This window comes from Cyanistes caeruleus, chromosome 19 (genome assembly GCF_971803275.1).
Source record: "Cyanistes caeruleus chromosome 19, bCyaCae1.hap1.1, whole genome shotgun sequence".
Lineage (NCBI taxonomy): Eukaryota > Metazoa > Chordata > Aves > Passeriformes > Paridae > Cyanistes > Cyanistes caeruleus.
Window position 1 is genome coordinate 2,446,808 of NC_141719.1, and position 25,593 is coordinate 2,472,400.

A 25,593-nucleotide genomic window follows, 5' to 3' on the forward strand; every position below is an offset into this window, starting at 1 on the left:
TTTTAAAACAGATCAAACATTTACAGTTTATTAATATATTACTGAAATATACAACTTTGTATTGATTAAATAAACACAGATAGAACTGTAAAAGAAATACTTTTTTTTAAGTGCCAGAAATATGTTTTGAACTAGAGCTAGTCAATGAATTGATCTGTTCTTTGCAATAAAAGAGTATAAATACCACAGGTGGCATGGCTAAACCTTTGTAGCCTGATAAATAATCATTGAAGCACTGGTAAGCTATATAAGCTGGATCATAGAATATTAACCAACTTTATTGCATTTCATGGGTCTCTGGATGAGTTTGGATGTGAGAAATGAAACTTCACCATGGCTCTTGTTAAATGGAAGAAGAAGGATTTCACAATATTCTTTTGGTGCTGTCACAATCCCATGTCTTTATCCATTTTGGGTCCCCTGGGAGGAAGGTGGAGGTGGAATTTACCACTGAGTTGTTTTGTCATTAAGGACACATGTAGGGGAAACCAGAAATCATGGTGGCTTGTGTAAAAAAAAAAGAGCCAGAAAAAAATAAAAAGTAAAAAAAATTGCATCAGAACATTTTATTTGGGCACATTCCATGGAAATATTTGGGGATTTTCATCTCATAATGACATTTCCAGCACTAAACTTTTAAGTGAAGATGCTCAAAAATGCAAGCAAAAGCTTGGTTCTTCCCAAGTTTGTTTTTTGGGTTTTATGTATATGTTTGGTCTGGTTTGTTCTAGAATTGGGGCGGTTTTCTTGAGCTGGGGTATGATTTCAGTCTGTGAAGGAAAGAGTCTTCCACACACATCTCTCTATTTATGAACCACTCCTATGAAAAAGAAAAACTAAGAACTTCTCATGATGTGAGTCAAAGGCAGTACATATGGATGAAGCTGATAAAATGTGTCTCCAGAGCTTGCTTATTCCCAGAGTTCATCCAGCAAAAATGTCAGCTGAAAGCCAAACTTCTCCATGCAGAGGAGCTCTCCTGCCCAGCCACAGGTCAGCCACATCCAGATAAAAATCACTTTTCTCAGACCAAGGAAACAGGAACACCTGGGGTATCAGCTGCTTGTTCCTCACACTGCACATCCCAGAGCTCTGAGCAGCTGCAGGTGACAGATCTTTGCAAACACTGGCTGCTGGCAGGTTCTGTCCCAGGGACACCTTCCTAAATCTCACTTTCCTCAAAGACTTCCTCGGTCGTCTCTCCGGTGGTGACCTCTCCCTCGCTGCTGTCCGACATGCTCATCTGGGGAGGGCCTGGGCTGGCCTCTGTCCTCTGCCTGCCCAGCAGCTGCTTCAGCTGCACGTCCCAGGGCTTGCTCACCTCCAGGCAGAAGCGCTGCTTGCTGCTCAGGTGCTGCTTTCTCCGTTTCTGTGAACATTTCCTCAGGTATTTTATGTTTTCCCCGACAAAGCAGAGTTTGCAGCCAAAGGGATCTGCCAGCAGGAAACGGGACCAGTGCTTCTGCAGCTCTGCTTTCACCTGAGGGGAGGAGAAAATAGTCACTGGTGATGGCATGTGGGCAGCCTGTAGTTCACTGACACTAATACTGGTTGTAAAATAAGAGCTTCCTGCCCCTTTGGGGTTTACCTTGCACCCTGTGCTTGGAGGGGAGGAACAGATTTGTTTGCTAAATCAATCTGAAGAGTTCAACCTCTTCACCCTGACTTAAGAAAGTTTTTCCTCTGCAAATGTGACATGTGAGAGTTCAAATGACTCCCCTGTTTACAGCCTGCTGCAGCAAGGAGGAGGAGGAGGAAAGCCCAGGGGTGTGGAAGCAAGGACCACGCAGCTTTACCAAGTTTTGTGCTGGTGTAGCTGCTTTGTTTTGTTAAAACATTTATTGGCAGCCTAATGGAAATCCTCAGCACTGAGTGTCCCCCTGCCTGGGCTGCCCTCAGTTTCAGCTGTGACATTTCCCAGGTTCTGCACTGGTTCCTAACTCTGATCTCCACACAAAGTGTCAGCAAGGTCTCCTCACAGCTCAGGCACACACAACAATCCTTCTCCAGCCCCACAGCCAAGGACACCGCTGCAGCTCCAGGCCCAAAAAGTGCAACCAGCAGGGAATTGAGGAGAGCAACCTGGGAGGATGGGACTGCATCACCTGCAGCTGCAATTGCACAATTCAGCCCAAGCTGGAAATGGACCAGAACTGATCCAAGGGTGAAACTCCTGAGCCAGGGCCCATCCTGGGTGTACATGTTGCTGCCTAAGATAAAGAACTCCAAATGTGATCACTTCACGTGGAGCTCAGGGGTAAAGTCAGGGCTCAGCCTGACTGACCACACATTCTGGGGTTTGAGCTGGTTAAAGGGGGGGTTTCAGGTGACCCTAAACCTCCAATGGCATTTCAGACCCCCCAGGCTCCCCACATCTCCACAGTGCTATCACCACTCAGCCTTCCATGGAAAATCTTTGCATTTGAGTCCAAACCTGTGCTAGTTCTTGCTGTTCCCTTCACTCAAAACAATTTTACCAGCTCAGAAGAACACGTATGCTCTCAATAAGCAGAGCTGGTCAGTGTGTTCATCATCCTCAGTGCCATTAATGTACTTTACTAATGAACTAAAAACTTCTCTCACAGCATTGTGTCTTACCTCTCCATTAGCAAAGCAATAGAGAACTGCTACCAAAAAACCCTGTAAGAGAAAGGGAGTGAGAGAAAAAAGTCAGTGTGCAGGAAATACCTGAAGGTATAATTTAAATGTGACATTAGTGGTAAAACCATAAATATAAACAACTAAGTGTTGTTTAATGTTCAAAGTGTTCCTTAATGTTCAAAAAGGAAACTAGTTGCCTGCATTTATTTATTAATGAAGTACCCAGTCACTTGTTTTTGTGAAGGTCCTTGGCAAGTGCAAGGCACATTCTGTGCAGATGCTGAAGAACAGATTACAAAACCCAGTTTTATCTTCATTTTGCTACCCCATAATGTTTTTCTCCAAACTATTGCTGTTATACTGTGACTGCTGCTATTTCCAAATGTGGTAAAATGAAAAAGACACAGCTTGGTTTCTCATATTATCTGTATGCTTGGTTGTGAGTGATTCTCATTTGGGTTCTTTTTACAAATTATTTCTATATTAAGTGATTAGTGTTAGTTCAAAGTTCAGCTACACTGAGTGTTATGGCCATTTGGAATTGCTGTTTTTCCTTGGAAACTGATTTAGATAAAAACCTTAAAAAATCCTACAGATACAACTTGTTTTAAACCAACCCCCAAATTATTATTTCCATTTGCCTCTTTCTGTCTGTTTGATCTCAGGCTAAAGCAGATTACAGGCTGCATCTCAGCCCCACAGACATGCAGATTTATTCCCACTGCTTCAGGAAATGCCCTTTTTTGGTGTGTCTAAAGGCATCTGTGCCACAAGTTCTGATTAAGAGAATAAATACTCTGAGTCCCAAGGAAATATTTATATTGCAGCTAAAAAGGTGCAGTTCAGTTGACAGCATTCAGTTGTTCTCATATTTTTCCAGAAATGTTTCTGCTTTGCCCAGACATAAGTTTAAAATTAAATTCACATACACAGAAGCTTCAACTTTTTTCATTATATCTAGAATTAACCAATAGCGTTCTGAGCCTGCTGTTAATTTTCTAGCAGTCCTGAATTATTTAGAGCCATTAATTCCTTAAGCATATGTGTAGTTTATCTGCCACACCAGTGGAAATGGGGACAGGAGAAATAGCAAACAGAATTGCTTTCTCTATGTATTTTACTTCTCTCTTTTTTCATGCTTCACCTGGGTTATGGGAGGAAGATATAGTTAATTAGAGTTAATAATAGGTGATATTAAGTACAAATTGTAATATAATAATTACATCACAAATATATAATGTAGTTTCATTTAATATTTTAAATATTAAAATATCTTAGCATATATTATATTAAATAAAATTTGCTAGCTTAAAAAGCAACTTTTTATGCAGAACTTCTCCTGCTCCTGGAGGCAGTTCTCTTTTTTTGGGGGGGCAGAAAGTTCATGGTTCTGCTGGGTGGTTTTTTGTTATGAGTATGAACTCTTACATTTGGCCTCACAGGCACCTCAAGCAGAATCAGGATTTAAACACTCCTGAGCCTGGTGATAAGCACTGGGAAAGGCTGAGGCTCAGGAGCTGCCTGTGTGAACCTCCCTGGGCTGCTCTCAGTTTGTAAAAACCTCTGGGAATGTCGTTCACTGTCGCTGCAGGATCGGAGCAGGCGGTGACAAGCGCTGTGAAATCCCACCAGGAGCTGGAAGACTTCGCTGATTATTTATATTTGATGCTCACTTTATATCCTGGTTTCTTTCATGCTTGCTCATTTTTCTCCCAGTAAATTGATTTTCACACTTTGAAACCTCTCCAATGTGTTGTGACTTCTCCAACACACGTGTTCAGAATTATCCCAGTGTGAGTGAAAACGCAGAATCAGAAATTCAGAAGAAATGTTCATTAGCACCAGTAGGAAAGGACAGATGCACACGTAAGCCTCGCTGTTGTTCTTCAGTTCTAATGACAATTGTAATGTGATAAATTACTCATCAGATAACTGGGTTATCTCCACCAGAAACCAGTGGTTTTTTCCTGAGGGTAACAATTTCCATGCACAAGCGAGCCAAGATGTTTAGATTGTTCCATTTCCTAAAGCAAAGCAGCATCATACCTACAACACAACTCCTATTTAGAATTTAATTTTGTGCTCCTTGAAAATGTTTGAGTTAAACCTTCAGCTGAGATCCAGGGATAATTGTTTTTCTTTAACAAAACAGTTTAACTGCCTTTTAAAACTACTGAGAAGATTTACAGACTAAACAAATGTAATTGGGTACAGTTTATGTGCTTTTTGGCTAATCCCTTCATAAATAATGCTGCAGCTAAAAAACAGAATCTGCAATAAACATTGGCTAAGATCTCTGGGTATTTTTTAATGGAGCTTTGCTTCTAAAGCATGGCTTGCTGCCAAGCACATGCATGTTTCTCTAAAAGGAGTGAAGTTTGTGTTCTTTAGCAAGGATGAGTAAGCTGGTTTATATATCAGATTTCTTTGTACAAGCCAGTAAATAAAATCTTCACTTAAAATGATTCTGCACTTTTAAAATAACATCTAGGCACTGCAACCTCTCCAAGTAAGGCTATTTCTAACCAAGGAACCATTAAGCTCCCTTCCAACCCAAATAATTCTGGGATTTTGTGAACACCATGTCAGCAGGCTCCTTGGGGTTGTGGCTCTCCAGGAATTCTCTGCTGTCACTTGGGACATTTCTCCCCTCGAGCTGTGGTGGAAATTTTATATATTGAGTATAGCCTCAGTAACAGTGTCAAAACACTGCTGCATACATACACCAGAGCACAGGTGGATATATATGCAAAGGTTAAAACCCAGGATCATCATAAATTGTGGGAAAAGTGCAGCAATGCTGGGATGGCTTTGTGCCTCAGGCTGCAGAACAGGGCAGCAGTGTCAGAGCAGTGAATCACTGAGGAGCTGCCACTTGGAGCCACAGAGATCACTGGGCTTTGCAGCAAATACAGATCTGGAAATTGCTGTCCTGGTGTCCCAGGGAGATCAGGGCAGGAAGATGTGGGTAAAGGACAGCTTTGCTGAGCAGGTTCATCAGTACTGTCTCAACAATCACTGAGCAGGCTGCAGAGCTCGAGACAGAGGCAGAGGCAATGTTTGTGCCAGTGCCCAGCTCTCTGGCCAGGCAGCCTGGAGAGCAGAGTCCCAGGGAAGCACACCCTGTGCTTGAGTGGCCACCAGAGAATCACCCCTGAGCTCCAGCAACAGCTCCCTCTGCAATCTGCACTAGGAGCTGGGTGTTTTATTGCAGTGGGGCTCCTTCACCCCCTCAGCCTTGCAGCTGAGCTCTCAGGGCAGCGTTCACATTCCCTTCCTCACCTCAGGCTTTTCCCACTCACCCCAAACTATGGCAGGACATTGAAGAGGAGCCAAGTGCCTGAACATCTGTAAAATCCTCCTGACTGGGTGGGTGACAAATTTCCACCTGCATATGCTAGTCCATCCACGAGAGACATGATTTCTGTTCCATCCATGTGAGGGCTCTGACAAGTTTTCTCCTAAAACTAAAAACTGATGCAATGTACAGCACTTTTATGGGTGCACACCTGGGAGTCCACTGGGTCACTTTGCAGATAAGGTGAACAAATTTGGGAAAATGAAGCCCAAACCTTGGATGAGGCAGACATTCTCATGGTTATGATTTTGGCTGGGAGTGTTTTAAATGGACCATTTGAATCCTGTTTTCAGGGGCCTTTGATGAACTGTTACCTATTACAGAGGGCACCTCTTTTTCTGAAAATGTCTGACTCCTTTTTTTGATGTTTGGGACTATCATTTTTGAGTATGCAGTTTGTGAGTGTTTTATCTTGTTACTGCAGCAGAGTATTTGGAGACATTGTAGGTTGGGATACAATATTAAATTAAAATTCACTATAACTGTGGTGAGCAGAAAATGCACATGGATCTATGAAAACAATGCTTGCAAAACAGTACTTACATGAAATGAGCTCATTGTCAGCTGAATGAAAAGTCTTATATGTCTTGAAAGTCCTTCCACCTGTTCATCAGTGATGAAGGTAAATACAAATTCATGGATCCCCAGCAATGGGATCAGCACAAGTGTAGATCTTGCCAATCTTAAAAAGAAAATGATTGTTGTATTTTTAAACATTCTTGGTGCCAAAAAACAAAAACTCAAAGAAATTATTCCAAAAACTTGGCCTCAGTATTCTGACTTTGGAATGGTAGGAGCAGTTTTGTGAATTATTTTGAGAATAATGTGTGCATAAATCTGTGGAAAGTGTAGTTAAAAGGCACGTGTAAATGAAGTGTTTTCCATGGCACATCCATGGAATAAAGTAATGCCTGACTCTCCATCAGGCTACAAAGATAGTGCTAGAGGGCTTTTCTTTTTCTTCCCAGATTTCAGTGACAAAGGGAAAAATGTGTCACAAAATTGTGTCACTGCAGCAGAGGGCACAGGTGAGAGAGGAGATACCTGGGACCAGAGATCTCACTGCCCTGAAAAGCCTTTGTGAAAATGCCCCCAAAGCTCAGCACACAGGTGCTGACTGCCTTTGCCTCTCAGACAGGGAAATGTCTGCAGAGCCTGAGGCCCCATTCTGAATATCTATTAAGAATATTCATCATATTCTGAATATCTATTCAGAATATATCTATTTCCCACATTCTGAATATTTATTACACCTGGTGGTGGTAGGTACATCTTCAGGGAAAACTGAAAAGTTTTTGATGTGACAAAATTTTTAAAAAGAGGCCAGAACTTCTGTGTCATTTGTTACATACCTGTATTTGTAGTCATGAAAACTCATTTGCTGAGCTTTTAGTTTGGAAATCAGCATTCTGAGAATTTTTAAGAAGATGCCAAAGTTAACCTTGAAGGAAAATACATATGGTTTACTTACTGCAAATGTTATGACACTAATCAGTTAACTGTTAAATAAATGTATAATTGATATTAAACACTTGCAAAACTTGCCACCAAATAACTGGAATGCAGTTGGGATGAGGTTGGAATACAAGCAGGTTATTGTCACATACTAAACATGCAAAGTTGAGTAACTTAGCATTGCCTTATTCAGGTTGACATATAATTTGATACATGATCCTTCAGTACAAAATTACATTTCAATTTTTTAATACAGAACCCTGCTTCCTCATTTTTTGAACAAAGCTTTATCTCTTCTGTCACTTTATGTCTCCCATGATATTTCTGTGGTCTTATTTGTTCCAAAATTTTGAAGGACAAAAATGGCACTAATTACAAAGACCAAGGAGGGATAAAAAATACAGGTTATAGAATTCTTACTGCAATGGAAAACAACATTGGTCCTCGGATGATCCACCAGATCCCCATGTGTTCATTTGTTCCCCAGCACCTGGAGAATAATTTAAAATATAATTACTTTCATAGAAAAATGTTAAAATGCTCACATAACTTGTGTATGTATTTCAAAAGGAACTTGGTGAAGTTTAATTTTTTCAGGTGGCCCCCAAAATAAATGGAATAAAACTAGGAAGAGTTTCACCAACAACTCTGAAGATCTTTCCACATCAATGCTGATAAAGGTTTCCCTAGACCATAAACTTCTGAACTGTCTGGCAAACTCCTTGAATCCACAAAACATGACACCAAACCCTCATAATGGAATTAATCCTACTTAAATTATCTGTCTGAAACTGGAGACTGGAAATGAGTAAACTGGGAATTGTGACCGTGCTTCTTGATCTGCTAAAAAATATGCATACTGTTTCCTTGAAGCTGTCTGTTTTTCTCCTGTTTTAACCTTCTGATTTGTCCTATTTCTGCTTGCTGATTAGCCTGAGGTTCTGTGGGATCTTGGCTTGTCATTTACAATTTATAAGACATCTGACTCTGTAAGACCATAATTATGGTTTGGATGTTGCTTATTATCCATGTTGGCGTTGCAAATAAAATTCTCTAGAAACCACAAAAAGTAAGAGGAGAACAAAAGATTCCATAGATAAAGCACAAAGTTTATGTGATGTCACCAGCAGCATCCCTGGAGACCAGACACTGGTGCTTGCCAGTGCGTGCTGCTGTCCCTGATGCCCTCACCAAATACCAGCTCTCTGTGACTTCCAGGTTTTGTCATGAGCTTCCATTACAATTCATTTTTTTCTTAAAAAAGTGGCAGTGAATCCAAATTGAACTCAAAGTCTCCAAGGAAAACACTGGTCTCTTCTCTGATGGATGCTCTCCATGAAGGTCTTGGTGCACACAATGTGCTTTATGTAAATGGATGAACATTTCAGGAGCAGAGTAAATTCATTCTACTCCTTGCTAAAATGCATAAGTAAATATGAGGATTCCTTTTTAAGGAAAGTTTTTTAATGTAAAAGTACTAAAGGGAACCTTGAAAATGTAACAAGTATCAATAGGTGCTGTATAATCTGATAATTTGCTGCTCAGTTCTTGTGTCAAGTACTGCCAAGGGCTTTCAGCCAAGCAAGCAGAAAGTCAGGATTCCAAAGAACATTTTATTTAATAACCTACCCTGTGTTCTCCAGTTTGGATCTGCTTATTCCCCAAGGGCCCACAAACAGGATTGGAACAACTGAAAAGAAAAGAAGAGTCTATTCCAGCCAAGCTTGTAGAAATGTGTGGTGAAAAGATTTCTGCTTTTCAGTTTTCTGTTCAGAACGGTACAAAAATCAACTTCATCCTGGTTTTCCCCATTTGAATTTGTAGTTCAAACACAAAATTATTTTTTGTGGTATAGTTGAATCTTGCATTTTCAGACTGATGAATACATTCACACATGAGCACACTCCTGATCTGCTGAAATCTCAATTTCTGACCCTGAGAACTCAAACTGGCACTCGAGGCCTCACAAACCACCCTGGGCACAGTTGTTGAATTTTAAAGGAGTTTTCAGTGAAGGCATGGAATGCTGCCTGGATATTGAAACAGCTGACAAAGGATTGTTGTCCTGGACCCCTCCAAGAGAATCCAAATCCCCTCATTGTTGCCCCCAGCCCTTCCTGGAGATCACAGACTGCAGGCTGAAAACAAAACCCCTGAAGGATTTCTGCAATATTCCAATGGACTAAAGCACAAATCTCAAATCATCAGCTACAACAAGGAATGTTCCACTGAATTTTCAACCCAGTAACACACAGGGGATTTTCTGGTGGAAGTGGAAGAAATCAGAGCTGTGGGTCCAGAGCAGGGATATTCAGGATTCTGGGACTCTAACTGAGGTCATGGAGAAAGCTGGAGTGTGGCAACACAGAGAAAGGGCCAGAAACAAAATACTCCCCAAGAGAATAGATTTGTGAGTAGGTCAAAGGGGGAAAGAGATAAAAGGGGTCTCACTTGGGTGGGAGATGGTGCAAAGAGAGGGTCTGCAGGAACACCTGGGGCATGGGGAACAGAACAGAACTCAGATCCAGGGGGATTTGAGGAGGTCCCATGAGGAAAGGTGACACCAGGATGAGGAGGGGGTGATGTCAAATGCAGCTCCTGTGCAGCAGCTGAGGAAATGGCAGTGTGAGCCCTGGGCCAGGGGTACTACAAATGGCTGTAAGACATGTCCCATCTTAGCAGGGATTGTAATAAATAGAAATAAAAAGTAAAGCTAATTTGTGGGGAAAGCCTTTAGAAAACTGGTGAATGTGAAGTGACCAATGGATGAGGAACAACAGGAAAATAATCATTATTATTATTAACACTCTTCTGATAAGGAGGAAATTTCCTAACAGAACTTGTCCCCTGCAGTTTGAAGAAGGAATGAAATTACTGATTCCTGTTCCCACAAGCTGGTGATCAAAGCAACAAGGGGATTTAGAGATAATGAAAGAATAAAACAACACCAAACAGCACAAAAAGCAGTGCTCTTGGTGCATCAGCAACCTGTGGGCTCATAGAGCCAAGGGTCCTTTAAAGAGGAACATGAGAGGGAGCAGAGAAATCCAGGACCCCCCAAAGGAATTACCTTTAAATTGTCTTTATTTCATAGATAATGCCTGAAGTGTAAGACCTGGCTCATGCAGTGTTTCAGATTGTCTCCTGACCTAAAGCACACCTGAGAACTTTCAGGTGAGCTGGGAAGGGGAGCATTTAAGTGAAAATTGCTAATGATTTTTGCTGTAGAGGTTCTCTATTACAAAGGGAGGAAACGAAGGTGCTAGTAGCACCATAATATTCAGTGATGACAATATAGAGCCTAATATAAGGAAATTTCTTCTTCTGCCCACCAGGCATCTGTTTTCTTATGAAACAATTCCCTGATTTCCTGCTCCAGCTGAACTGCAGCCAATGAACCACTGCTGACATATCTCCATTTACAATTGCTGGCTAAGAAACTAATGAATAAAACAGAATTCAGATTTACTTTTTTTCCCCTCCACTGACTCAGCAAAGCACCACATAATCAGTGCTTGGAAACAGATCTGGACTTACCCCATCCTATCACGATGTATGTCTGTAGCAGTCGTCTTTCAGAGAGCACCACAGTTATCAATAATGTATGCAGATAAATCCCTTCTACTAAAAGCCAGAAGTAATTTGCCCCAACAAAGTAATGCATGAAAAACTGGGCAGTCCTGCAAATGATTACAGTCTGTGGGGACGAGAGACGAGGAGTCACTGCAAATATAGATGTCATGATCTGCATGTGAGAGTTTTTATTGATGAGCTGTTAAAATAATAGTCATTAACATCTTGCAGGTAATTTCCCTTGTTGACATGGGCAAGCTGCATTCCCACAACAACGTACAAGTATAATTTATTCACAGTGGTCACAAATGAGATGTAAATAAATGCCAAATAAAATCAGAGATTTCTTTCTAAAGGCTGCAAGGTGTGAGTTGTTTTGCTTAAGTGGCTGTTTCAGAACATTACAATCAATTAATATGTTCTTTCTATTCACTTAAAATAAATCTCTTACAATCAGGATTTCATCTTGATTATCCCAACTTTTATCCATAAAAGCTCAGCATCCAAAGCTCAATTCACAAACACCTCAACACTTGATTCTGTAGGGCAAATTTCCAAAACTGTGACTGTTCTGATCACTAGAAGCACACATTCACTATTAGCTATGAACTCCCATGTTACCTCTGGACTCAGGTATAATATCCATCCAGTTTCATCATTTGGCCTTTTTGAGTAAATATTGTAGTACACAGAGTCTTTTATAAGAACTGCTGCTGCACGCAAGATAAAGGATGCAAATAAATTCATATGGATGTAGTTTCTTGTGCAGTGAAGTTTTCTGTGGGAGAAAATAATAGTGAATGAATCCTCTGGAAGGGATCTAATTTGCAGAAATAAAAATTTTTAAAAACCAGCAGAAACCCAGCAAAACAGCTGTTGCATTCTTATTGTTGCCATCGATGGATTCTGCTTAGAAATTGCATTTGTATTGCTCCTTAGCAAAATACAAGTTATTCCCATGGAATCAACAGGGCAGTTTGGGTTGGAAAGGATCTTAAGGCCCATCTCATTCTATCCCTCCTGCCATGGGCAAGGACACCTTGCCCTAGATCAGAGTGCTCCAAGGCCCATCCAGCTTGGCCTGAAAATCTTCCAGGAGTGGGGCAGTTTCTCTGGATGACCTGTGCCAGGGCCTCACAGTAAAGAATTTCTACCTAATATCTACTCTAAATCTACCATCTTCAGCTTAAAGCCATTCCCCCTTGTCCTATCACTCCATTCCCTTGTCCAAAGCTCATCCCCAGCTTTTTTGTAGCCCCTTCAGGTACTGGAAGTCACTGGAACACTGGAAACTAAAGAAAAAAATCAATTTCATAAAAAGAAGAATATGAATACAGGGCTCTGTACATTTAAAATGCATGTAAATTTATACTAACCTGAGTAAAGAAAGTATAAATAGAGCCAATACCAGTGAGATGAGAGAAAAGTAATATCCTACAGTGTATAGCAGCTGTAATGTGGTGAGGAGTTTATGTTCTTCTTCCTGGGAACAAAGAAAAATATGTTATGTAGCAGAGGGACAGAGCAGAAACACAGCTCAGAAACTTTGGGGGTCGCCTTCTTTGAGTTTCAAGGAGCCAGGGCAGGATCCTGAGCTCTCTGCACTGCCTTTTGAAATCAGTCTATGACAGAGACACTTGCAGCCGGAATTCCTATTTAAATACAAAGGCACTCCCAGGATATTCCCAATTTCCCTGGCACAAACACCATTGGCAGTCCAAACCACAGCTGAGCCTTGCTGTGACTCCAGGGTGGGTTAAAAGCTGCAGAGATGAGCTCAGTGAACCTGCACACACCAGGGTGTGTGGCCTGCAGACAGCCACTGCCAGCTGTGGCTGAACAGCTCTGAGAGTCAGCTCTGACTGACTTTCCTCCTGAGTTCAAAGGAAAACAAATAATTATTAAATTAGAGCTGTCCTGAATGTCTTTGAATGACAAATAAGACCTCAGAGGAGGAAGGGAACTACCCCACTTTCACAGATTATCATGGCACATCCTGAGCTGAAAAGTACCCACAAGGATTGTTGGACTCCAGCTCCTGGCCCTGCACCAATTTCCTTCCAGTTTGCCTAATTTAACATTTCTTTCTCCTAAGTTTTTTTCTGTTTTAGTTGCTTATGTCTACCTCTCAACTATTCAAACTTCTAGCCTAAGGAAAGCATCTCTGAAGAGGGAATGAGATCCAGGATCTGTAGCTTTCATAACCCCTATCTGGCCAACAGAGATTTTCTTGGAACCTGTGTCTTTTCCTCACTGAATTTGCTGTTTTTCTTGTTCTACTACTCAGCACCAGGGACTTCAGCACTGCCTTCCTGCCAGCAGTTTTCTGTAATAATTTGGTGCTTGTGAGCCAAACCTCTCTTGAAGGGGGTGAAAGTGCCCAGGGAAAGCAGGAGATAGCCAGCTGTCAGTCCCTCTGCTCCATGGAAATATCCCAGCAGGTAAAAACCTTGTAAGAATCTCAAGTTATCATCTTGGCTATTTCAATTTTGCAGCACCAAAGCACATGAAACCATGCTGATTCCTCTGATGTGTGAAGATACAGGCTCTGGGTTATTTCCAACATCTTGGGGGGTTTCAATTATATAAAACAAACAGGTACAAGCCCACATTTAGTGTTGGTAGGAAAACTGGTTAAAGCTTTCAAAGAAGTTGCCTGCTGTCACACAAGATGAAATAATGTCTTGCAGAAAAAAATATGCTATCCAGAATGGTCAACAAACCATGGAAAACACTCAGAACTTATGAATATTTATTACATTTGCATAAATAAACTGAAAGTTTGGAAATCCATGTACTTACTATATAAAGAGCTCAGTAAAAATTAGCAATACACAGATACTAAACTAATAATGTTTCATAACTAATCAGTAAAGCAGTGGTACTTGATAAAGTGAAAAACAGCACTCAGTCAGTATTAAAAAGTCAAAAATAATGGTAATAGTGCTTACCTAAGAGACCTAATTCTGACATCTGCTAGGCTGAACTCCATGGCAAAAGAAGTTTGGCTGACAAAGTCCAGCCCCTGGCCTGATGCAATATGAGAAATACAGGAAGGATGGCATTAGGTGAGGGGGAATCCCCCAGTCTCTGACCAGCCAACTTTGAAATAACCAATTAACAGCTCATGAAATGCTGCAAGGCTCAGAAGGGAAGTTGTCTGACTTTGACAGACTAATGTGATTTGGGAGATAATTGCTTGACAAGTTGCAGTGGTTTTTTTCTATTTTATTAAGACAAAATCAGCACATGTGAACACTGGACTCTGAACAGAAAATAACTTGTGGCATCTAAAGCAGGAATCCCCTTTTTTAATATTTTCTCTTCTGCTTCTTATAAATAAAATAACAGCTTTCCATTTGGTAATTTAAATGAAATTTGAAGATCTTTTGCAAGTATTAAATGGAAATGTTTTGTCAGTTACTCAGGAAAGGATTAAGAAGATTAAAGTTTTCAACCATAATATAAAACATACTTACATTTTTTTGGAAATGATTTTTCTCAGAACATTCTGAACTATCCCGCCAAATGTCTGTGGAATTTTCCTTTGTTTGCCAAATCCCTTCATCCAAGCAGACTCTGTATACATGTCCTACACTTCCTGAAAGTAAACAGAGTTTTGGTTTGAAAGGTCAAAACAGAGATTTCATTTTTCATACACATCTGAAAGATTTCTGCCTTACACCTCCACAATAGACTCCACACCATCCATACTCAAAAAAAATAATAAAACCCACTTTTCTTTTGCCTTTGTCAATACATTTTTTATATTGACATAGGACAAAGTGGGAATGTAGTCCAGCAGAAAGAAATTCCCAAAATGTACCTGGCTTTTACAAGAAAACCCATGCAGTACAGCCAAAACATAAGCCCACCTCTCACTTTATTAATTTTTCCTCGTTAAGCTCATGAATGGGTAATTCATTGAGCAGGATTTGGGTGGGGAATGCTCTTTCTCCTGATGCTGCAGGCTGGAGTTTTATTTCTGTGCTCTGGGCCCCTGCAGCAGGTGGGGTGAACTGATGAAGATTTCTTGGTTTTCCTGCATTATCCCAATTTATCCTAATTAGGAATTTGCCCAGAGCATCAGAGGAATGGTGTGAGGACCCTGGGTTGTGTTTGATGTTGTCCTTAACAGCTGCCATCTGTTTATTTCTAATCAGACCTGAGCTTTTCCAATCATTTTTGAGTTGAAGCGTTTAAGGGTGGTGGCAACAACCAGAATATCTTGTTTTGCTCAGCTCAGAGCTGGGAGAATTGCTTTGGGAGCACAGTTTGTTGTGATGGAGCAGGATAATATGAACACTAGACACTGGAAAAAACCTTAAACCATCCATGAAATGCCATCAGAAATTTTGCTTTTGTAGAAATTCAGACAGAAAAAAAGTCTCCATTCCATGGAGGCAAGATGCTTTTGTTTATTATGAAGAGCTGAGTGTGTTCTGAATGGCTGGCAGAACAAGTTGGGGAGATCAGATAGAAACTTGGTGTCTTACTGCTTATTAGCATCAAAATTATTTATAAAATTATTATATTTATAAATATAAAATACATTATATATAAAAATATATATTATACATCTATTTTAATATATAATATATATAATCTAATGTATAACATATAAAATACATATAATTTTAGTATATATAATATAATATTTTATTATATATAATATAATGAGTTTTATATATTTATATAATATATATAATTTTAAAATATTTTATAATATATGTAATATAAAATAGATTATATTTATAAAATGGATTATCTAATTATTATATTAGATTACATTATATAATATCTTATATCTTATATATGATATATTATATTTTATATTATATATTACATATTATATATTATATTATCTATTATATATTGTCTATTATATATAATATATATTTTATATTTTATATTTTTAGAATATATTATTTCTTATATATTATATAACATATTAAATGTATCATTATATTTAATATAATATATTATTTTTATATAATATATAATTATATTTACTATAAATATTATATTAATATGAATATAATATTAATATAATAATAAATATTAATATAAATATAATTAAAGAACAAACCATGTGTGGTTTGGGCTGCAGAAAGCTGGGATAAGCAGCTGACAGTAGTCTCCCATAAATTAAAGGACTTGGGCAGAACTGGTCCCTCCAAGGGGAATTAGAAAAGCAGCTCAGAAAGGGAATTTAGCAGGATTCAGAAATGCTGCCCTGTGGTGATAGCAGCCCCCTTTCATTCCTTCATGGGAATCTTGTTTGGTCTTCAACGCTTTTGCTCCTGGAGGTGATTTTTTCCCCGTTCCCGAGAGGCTCCCACTGCATTCCCTGCAGGAAAGGGAGGCTTGGGAGGCTGCTCTGCTCCCCACTCGCTGCTGCTCTGCTGCTCCCGCTCTCCTGCGCCGAGTTTGGCTCTTCCAGCTCTCTGGAATCGGGGCTGGGACCAGCAGGGACCCCAGAAACTGAACCCTGAGTCTTTTACTCTGAATAAACCCTGGCAGCGTGGTTCTGTGACCTTGCAAATGCTCCTTTACAGCAGAAAATACAGAGCTGTGGCAAGCACAGATGGAGAAAAAGAGCAAAAAACTTCGAAAATTATTTTGTGCCTCAGTTGAGAAGTGGTAGAAAGAGGTGAGACTTTTCCTCACTTCAGAGGACACTGAATTCCTTTAGCTGAATTCCTGGCACAAACTCCAAGACAAGGTACCACTTTCACGTTACCATTTTCCAGCCATGGCAAATACGAAGGACAAGGGACAGAGACATTTCCTGGGGGTGAGTAAGGCCAGCAAACAAACTGATCAAATGTCCCATTGCAGTGTATTCCTGGGGAGAGAAACAAATACAAGTTTTACAAAAAGCTGTCCAGACAATGGACAATCATGGAAACCATTCCAGGTAACCTGCAAGCTCCTCCAGAGTAACAAGATGTTGCAGATAAATGTTGTGTATTCACTGTGCTCCATGCACAGCACAGAAACAGGAGCTGCCCTTCTGCCCTGACTTCACTCATCACCTGAAGGCTTCACACTCCCCACTAAGGTTATTGCCTAAAATCACAAGGGAGCTCACCAGGGTCTGCAGATTCCTTCTGAGGGACAGCACAGGGACAGCTCCAACCTCTGCTCTGTGACAGTGGCAGAATCCAGGGAATGGCTGGAGCTGGGCCAGGGGAGGTTTGGGTTGGATTTTAGGGAAAGGTTCTTCCCCCAGAGGGTGCTGGCACTGCCCAGGCTCCCCAGGGAATTGTGACATTCCCAAGGCTGCCAGAGCTCCAGGAGAGCTTGGCTCCCAGGGATGCCCAGGGTGGGATTGTCAGGGGGTCTGTGCAGGGACAGGGACTGCACCGGGTGATCCTTGTGGATCCTTCCAGCTCAGGGTGTTCTGTGGTTCTGTGATTTGATGATTGTATGATCCTCAGGCCTCTGTGATCCAAATGTAAGAGTCAGATCCCAGCCATGCTGTCCCTCACTGGGTTTGGTGCATGCAGCAGATGGGTAAATGGAATATATTCCACCTTTCCACCCCTGTGACACCAGTTCTCATCTCCCACCGCCTCTGTCACTCTCTCACAGTGACCCCTTTTAGGCTTTGGGCAATATCTCTTATTCCCAGAGATATTACCAGAGGTTATACCTCTGGTAATATCTCAGAGTAACTCAGTTTTAATCTTCACAGTTATCACATCACACACAGACTGGAGGTTAAAATAAAACATTGGAAAATGAAGAATTGAAATGGTGCAGGCAGGTGACAGCAACATAAAATAAAATAAAATAAAATACATTAATGGCTGCCCTAGTGTCTTCGTTGGTTTCTGTCTTTCTTTTAAGATAACACCAAAGTTCTCTCTTAACTATAATGTTTTTGCTCATCCTAAACCAGAAGGGAATATCCCACTTTATTTTCCATAGTGCTTAGTAATACTTTGAGAAAATTGTGTAGAAAAAAGCACACAGGGAGCAATAAAGATAGCTCTGTGCTCTCTCACCAGCATCTTTTTGGGGTGCTTCTGCTAAAATGCAGAGCACAGGATGTACATTCCTACTCATTCTGCTGTACCTTTGAGGCTGAGCATCTGTGTTATGATCCATGCAGCTGTAGGCATTTAGAAAGGTATTTTTATTGTTCTTTACCCCAATTTCTGTTTGTTCAAGTGTGGACTGGGGAGGCTGCCAGGAGAAAAAATACCTATATTTTTTTTATTTTTAATTTTTTTAAGTTCATGAAAGCTGAAGTTCTGAGTCCCTGTAGTTCTCTAGATCACCCACTAAAAACTACTGCCCTCCGGTACCTTGCTGGGTCACCTGGCTTAGTTCTAATTGCCACCAAAGCCATCATTCTCTGCTTTCCTGGCAAAAGACATTGTTCTTTTGCATCATGCTAATGTTTCCTGCACACCAGGTGCTCACCACAGGCTGTTGACTTCCAGCTGCTCTCTACTGTTCCTTTCTTCCCTGTCAGCATTAGCTGTAAGCCATCCTCCAGGTGTACTGGCTGGGCTGATGGATGATTTGCTTTCCCTGCTTCCCATAAAATTTTGGTCCCCTCTGCAATCCTCATCACTGTTGTTCCTTGACTGTAGTCACACAGTCAGTCACTTATGGAAGCTTCTTTTCTCTGGATTTCTGTGGTTTCCCCTTCACTGTTTTCCACAAATGTCTCTGACTTCTGACCCCTCCCAGTTTGGAGTCACCAACAAATTTGGGGAGGGTGCTTTCAACGCCTGCCTATAGCCAGTGAGTCCAAAACAGAGAGCACAAATTCACTTTTCATCTTTCCTTGGTGAACAGCAGCCACACCTTGGGCTTCTCCAGCTGCTCACACCAAAACTGTGCCATCCTCTCCAGGAGACAGACACCTAGCTGGGCAGAGTTTATACATTTAGGAGTATATAATTTTACATTTATACATTTAGGAGTGAAATAATGATGGATTATGAAGTCCCCTTTAGGCAAACAGCAGAAAACTTTGAGCACCCAGTCAAAGGAGGGAGGTGTGAATTCAGGAGGAGACACTCTAGGTGTGCTGCTCTTCATCTAAGCATCCAAAACCACAGAGAAAGGAAAAGAAACAAGGGACTTTAGGCTAATATTTGTGTCAGGTGAATTGTTTACATTTAGAACTTAGGAACAGACATACAGCAAGACAATATCTGCACATTCATCATTGTTACTCAGTAAATGTTTCATTGTTTAATTCCTTACCACTGTCTACAGATGATTCCTGCAGCATTTTCAAGCATTCCTGTTTATATTTGTTCCATCCAGTAGTGGTTTTTTCCAGCAGAGAACCTTTGGCCTGGGAGTGAAAATACTGTACAGGAGAAAAATCAGTTAGAATATTTTAGTCCTTAATGACAAGTTTCTTTCTATTTTAAGAAATTCTGGTCTGAGCACAGAAATAAGGAGAGAAGAGGAAAGGAGAGGAGAATGGAGGAATGGTAGGTGAAAAAGGTTTAAAGGGCTTTTTGGTTTTAGAATGTTTTTGAAGATAATCAAGCACACCTGGTTGAGTAGTATAGGAAAAAAAACCACAAAATTGAACAAAATAGGAATGAATAAGCAATGTTATTTAGGTACTAACACCTCTGGTGCATTCTGTACTCCACCCCAGCATTTCACAGACCACTTAGTTTACCAGTAATTGCAACTGTGCCATTGACACCTTTCTAGTCTGCTTTTTATTTTTTATTTTTTTAAGAAACACTTTTGTACATTTTAGTTTAACATGCCCATTTACAGCGTGTTGCCCTTTCTACCTCAATAGATCACCACTTTACTTTCTTCTTGTGTCCAGAGGTGAGAAGAGTCTTCACCCTCTAGATTTCCCACATAATAAAATGACAGAATAATATCCAACAGAACAACATGTGGGCTGTGAACTTCACTTTTGTTCCTTTAAACCTATGGTTTGTTTTTTATTTTAATGCAGAAAATCATATTTATTTACTTTCAAAACAAGAACAGCTAGCTCTTATGCAGGATCACCATTTCATGCATTTTTACTGTGTAAAATGTTGCCTGCTCAATACTCTGCTTTTAGTCTCTCAGCTAATTTCCAGACACCCCACTTTAAGCCTGAGGGATTTGAAAGGCTATAATCATTCTTCCCTGGATGGGCTTGCAAGATAAGGAGAGAATATTTACAGCAGCCATGAGAAAGGAATGCATGTTTCCAAAATAAAAAAGCATCTTGACATTTCCCTCATGCAGGCCTCAAAATGTTGGGAGCCAGGGGAGATTCTCCAGACACTTGTGGGTCAGTGAACCTGATTTGAAGAGGCAGAGACATGGAGATGACGCATTTGTGGACAGGACTGCTCGGCTGAAGGAAGAACACTCTGGTTTCTGATAAACAAATGTGCTCAACAGCCAAGGAAATAGAAAGGAAAGTTTGCAGTGGCTACCTGGCAGCTTGGCTGGTCCCACTCCATCAACCAAGAGCTGGAGACACAGCCATGGAAAAGTTCACTGGGCAAGAGTGAGGAGCAGGTTAGGCCTAAATGACAATTCCACATCACTGCCTGATGGAATTGTCCATTCCCTCAAGCCTGCAGGCACGGTCACACTGGTCACTGTCAATGTAAATACTGTGAGATAAATTTGTTTTGGTCACACAGCCCATACCTGGTCAATGTCAATGTAAATACTGTGAGATAAATTTGTTTTCTACCATAAAATTTTTCTGTGAAAAAAAATCAAGTCTGCACAGAATCAAAGCTGCAGCTTCCCCCCAAAAAAAAGTTAAGAGCTGTCAGCTCTTATTTTTATTTTATATTTTTATAATATATAATATATTATATGATATAATATAATATAATATCATATATCATATCATATCATATATCATATCATATCTGATATATTATATATAATATATTTATATATAATATATTTTTATATAATACATATTTGATATATATTTAAAATATTAATTTTAAATATAGTTAGAAGGACATGTTTTAAAAATTTAAATTATTAATCAAAACAAAACATTTCACAGAGTAGCTGTGGCTGCCCCAAGTGTCCTTAATGGTTGATCTAAAAGACTAAGAAATCCCCTTAGGTTTATGTTTCAAAGAAATAATAAACAGATATTCAACAGCAAAAGATAAATTGAATGGCAGCAGCTTGTGAATTGATTATCAGATACTTATGGAGAGACTACCAACAAAAATAGGCTGAAGAAAGCAATCCTGCTGTTTGTACACGACTATTCAAGGTGCTGGGGTCTGCACCCTGGGAAAAGGCCAGAAATACAGAGAAAGGCTGAGGAATGCTGGCAGTGCCTGGGAATGGGGAAAATCAGCTTCCATTCCCTTCTTGGTTTGAAAGGGTTTGATGCAGGCGCCCCAGGGAGGAGATTTCAGTCTTTTCTGCAGTGGAACATCCTGTTAAGGCCTTTCTGTATGAGCTGTGTGTTTATAGAGTTATTTACCATCCTGTGAGGGTCAGAGGATGTCCCAGGATACGCAGGGATCCCCCAGTCAGCTCCTGGCCCTGCACAGACCCCCAAGAACCCCACCCTGTCCTGAGGGCTCTGTCCCAGCACTCCTGGAGCAGCCTCAGGGCTGTGTCTGTTCCCTGGGGAGCCTGGGCACTGCTCAAACTCCTTCTGGCTGGAAATCTCTCCTGATATCCAACCCAAACCTCCCCTGACCTGGGTTCATGCCATTCCCCCTGGGGCATGGGTCACAGAAGGAGGATTTTGATACCTCTGAGCTGCCACTTGAAAGCAAAGCAAGCAGACTGGGAATAAGGAAAAAATTTTGGAGGGAAGGGGAAATGATGTTCTGTGTTTCAGTGAAAAGGAGTCAATGAAAGGTCAGAGGCAGGCCTGCCTCGGTGTCCTGCCATCCATGGCTCCTCAGAGAGGGGCACAGGGTCTCTGAGGAAGAGGGTGGTCTCTAGTGTGGGTCAGTGTGAGGAGCACAGCGATCACTGCTGCACTGTGCAGGCTTTCCTGTTGGAGAAGGCCAAGTGACAGAAGAACAGAATTACACAATGGTTTGGAAGGAACCTTAAAGACAAGAAAGATCTTGTTCCATGGGCAGGGACACCTTCCACGATGCCAGGTTGCTCCAGGCCCTGTCCAAGCCGGCCTTGAGGACTCGCAGGGCTGGGCCCTGTGTGCTGAGAGGAGCCAACAAACTCCTCTGTGCAGCTGGCACAGGCTGTGACTGCACACCCCAGGAAAGCTCCGTGATGATCCAAACTTGGCTTAGACACAGTGCAACTTCCATGGTACAAATACAAACTTCCAGGGAAATTTCCCATGATCTCAACCAGTGGGAGCACACAGCTTTTGATCTGTTGAACCTTTCAGCTGCCATTCGGCCGCTGCTTTTAAACAGCGACTTCTGACTCGGGAAAATCAAACTCAGACAGAAACTCGGCAACTCTGTGATCTCTTGTCCTCCACTGGACACAATTTCATGTTGTCTGAAGTTTTTTGGTAAAAAAAGAACTGCCTCAGCCTGCCAGCCTGTCCCCTGCTTGCTCTGAAGTTCATCCATGAGGAAATTTAATGAAGATTCCCTGGAAGTGTCTGGCCATTTATTTAGGTTGCACCAAGAAGACACCACTCTTTAAAAATTTGAGTTGGATGCAGAAGAAAATGCTGCTGGAAGCTTTCATTTAGGAAATGGATTCTATTTGGTTGCAGAGAGGTTTAAATTTAAGTTTTTCATAACTGATCACAGTATAGTCAGAATTTCACCCTTTTAATTTTTTTTATACTAAGCTAGCAGTGAAATGAAATGCTCCTGTTTATTCAGTGTGCTCTCATGGACAGAAAAAAGCCCCTTCAATTTAGGCATAAACTAAAAATAAATGCTGAAAAATATTTATTCATTCTTTCAGCCATGATCCAGGTTTAGTCTGATGGATATTTTCCTAGCTATAGATGTTTTTGCTAGAAAATACAGATATAGTGATTTATGGCTGTTATTCCTTTAAATGTTTCTTTCATAAGAAATACAGCTCGTATTTCTTTAAACAATTTGCAAGAACCACTATGACAATTTAATTCACTGTGATTAGTCTAGCAAAGGTTTGATCTCACAGAAGTATTTGGGAGATTTTCTGTTAGCACTGATGGAACTAATGCATTGGCTGAGGTGTCTCACAAATCTGAGTGTTTCAGTTCTAGAAACAGAAGCTCTAAGCAGAGAAACTCCAGATTTGAATTATATGAAATTATTAGGAATATTTTATTAAAAAAAAAAAAAAAAAAAAAAAAAAGAAAAAGAAAAAAAGTATTGATATCCTCAATTTTTTCTTCATAAAAATGTTAGAAACACAGATGTGTTGGCAGCATGCAGCTGCAAACCCACTTTCTTAGAAACCCAAGAAAATGGAGATTAAGTGGATAGAAATACCTTTTTGTTTTCAGTTTATTGTCTTGATGCACATACACATCATAGAAATGTACCCTATATACATCTATATAATAGATGTGTGAATATTAGTTAAATTGAAATTGAAATTTACCAAATGTCAGTAATTGTTTTAAAAATTTATTCAAATTAAGATTGATATGAATAAATAAATAGGGATTCCTAAAAATCTAAATCCCAAAAATCTACATGAAAATTTCCTTGAAGTGAATTACACTGAGATATTTTCTCATTAAACCTATACCCATTCTAAATTATAAGGTAAGTAAGAAGTAAGCAATTCAAATTTTGTAAAGATTTAGGGGAAAAAATAAAAATAAAACGGTTTAATGGACCTCTACAAGAAATAAAGGCAGAAATCTCATACAGATTTATTTGCTTTCTGTGTGAAGGTGAGGTGCAGGATTCAATGCTCACAAGTCAGAGGCTAAAAGTTGTGCCAGAAACAAATCAAAGCTGGGTTTAGAACAGAGAAAAAAACAGTAGAAAAGAAATGTGATTCATAATAGTATTTTTATCTGGTAGGAAAACTGAACAAAAAAATATAATTCAATATCAATCAATACTGGTATGAAAAGTGATTGTGTAAATTGTTGTAAATATAATTTATTCACTGTATGAATGAGGATTAATAGAATAAAATTGTAATAAATGTCCTAGCCAGAGAGAGTTCTAATGTAAAACTACAGCTTTGCAGCCATTATTTCTCCTGACTAATTAGTAATAAATAGAAGTTGTTATATCAGAAGGTTTTTTGGTGCAAACACGCTGGTTGTGACAGTTAAAATGCTACATGCTAGGAATTCACTTTTATACTTTTTGTATTATTAATTGTTGAATTAGCTTACCTGTTTCACAAGAAACAGTACCATGATGGAGCTGGCAGATGTTGGAGGGATCCTGGACCAGAGTCCCATGCTGGAATAGAGAGCAAGAAGTGTCACCATGCCCATTTGAATAAATTTGTCCCCAATATTCTGATATTTCACTCTATAGATCAATTCTATTTAAAAAAAAATAAAAAAATAATAAAAGTAAAAATTAAAAGTCTTCTTTTATGAATGCCACTGTTCCATGAATCTTTTTTCCAAATAAGTGAGGAAGTCTCCTTAAGTGTTTAGCTTTGCTAGACTCCAGCTACGTTTTGTTTTTTCTGATTAAAGGCAGAGAGAGCTCAGTCTAAACTTCACAGCAACTCTGCTTACTGTAGCTTGTCCATTAGCCAATAAGAAGTTAGAAAACTATTAAAACATTAAAGGGCTGATCCTGTTCCTTGAAGCTCCACAGGAATTTTGCCAGTGATTTTTCCAGAATGCAATCCAGCTCCAGAGAAACACACATGTATAAATATATTTATATACACCTCATGAAACCAGTAAAGGACACCTTAGAACACAGAAAAAGTGTGTAGGAAGCTTGCTGACTCCAGTTGTCTGTCAGAAAGCTGCTCAGTAAAAGTTGGTTTTATGCTTTTTGATCATATTTTGTCAAATGTGCAGGATCAGGGAGAATCTAAATATGAAAGAAAAATTATGTTAGCAGCAGTTAAGTTTTATTACAATTTTTGTGATGTTCAGTGATGTTCAAAGCTTCAGTTGCCAGGTGGATTGTGGCTGTCTTGGTATCATCTGCAGATATTTGGTTTACACTCCTCTCAACTTTATTCCAGCAAAAATCACACTTTTTTATACACTTTATATATAAGAATATAACACTTTGCTTGAAGTAAAGTCCAGCAAATCAATTTGCTCCTCTCTTATTTTCTTCCTTTCTTCACAGTGTAGACAGAACTAACCAATAAATACTCATGCAATTTATTTCTATTAAATGGAGCATTCTTGCTTGAAAAATTTGATTTGAAAGTTGTGGTACCAGCATTGCTAAGGCTTGAGCAAAAAAACTGTCTGTGAAACATCTCAGATTGCAGCTGTCATCCAGAAGGTATCAGTGGTTTCACAGGCCTTAAAATATCTTTAATTACAGCCATATGCAGATTACTGAAGGAATAGGAACACAGAGAAGTGTTTAATCCCTGGAAGGATTTCCCTCCCTTCCTCCCTCCCGCTCCTGCTCTCACACTTTGCTCCCAGTCCTGTTCTCACAAGTGCTACAGCCCTGGTGAAAGTGCAGTGAGACAAAGATGCAGGGAAAAAACACCTCGTGGCTCCAGCTCCAATTCTGGGT

General features: G+C 39.9%; 1 protein-coding gene across 3 annotated transcripts; it reads right to left on the minus strand.

The window, feature by feature from the left end:
* GLP2R (glucagon like peptide 2 receptor) lies at positions 1–24,636 on the minus strand. 3 transcript variants are annotated; one of them, XM_023938476.2, is made up of 13 exons: positions 24,258–24,636; positions 19,217–19,325; positions 16,731–16,835; positions 14,467–14,588; positions 12,364–12,470; positions 11,609–11,765; positions 10,952–11,111; positions 9,044–9,104; positions 7,835–7,904; positions 7,312–7,400; positions 6,503–6,641; positions 2,599–2,640; positions 1–1,480 (listed from the first exon to the last, which is right to left on the minus strand). In XM_023938476.2, exons 1-13 carry the CDS (start codon positions 24,360–24,362, stop codon positions 1,163–1,165), a joined length of 1,584 nt encoding a protein of 527 aa, XP_023794244.1. In that variant the 5' UTR covers positions 24,363–24,636; the 3' UTR covers positions 1–1,162. The 3 variants fall into 3 exon arrangements, with proteins under 3 accessions (XP_023794244.1, XP_086712812.1, XP_086712813.1); XM_086856686.1 differs by lacking the exon at positions 24,258–24,636 and adding an exon at positions 21,727–21,964; XM_086856687.1 differs by lacking the exons at positions 1–1,480; positions 2,599–2,640 and adding an exon at positions 3,404–5,257 and having other exon boundaries at positions 24,258–24,585.
* Between the last annotated feature and the right edge of the window lie 957 nt (positions 24,637–25,593).

Coding starts and splice junctions, on each gene's coding strand:
- GLP2R (XM_023938476.2), bottom strand. CDS start 24,362: ATGGGCATGGTGACACTTCTTGCTCTCTATTCCAGCATGGGACTCTGG. Junction 12,471..14,466: donor AAAATCATTTCCAAAAAAAT/GTAAGTATGTTT, acceptor CTTTGTTCCCAG/GAAGAAGAACATAAACTCCT. Junction 9,105..10,951: donor ATACATCGTGATAGGATGGG/GTAAGTCCAGAT, acceptor TTTTCTTTTCAG/TTGTTCCAATCCTGTTTGTG.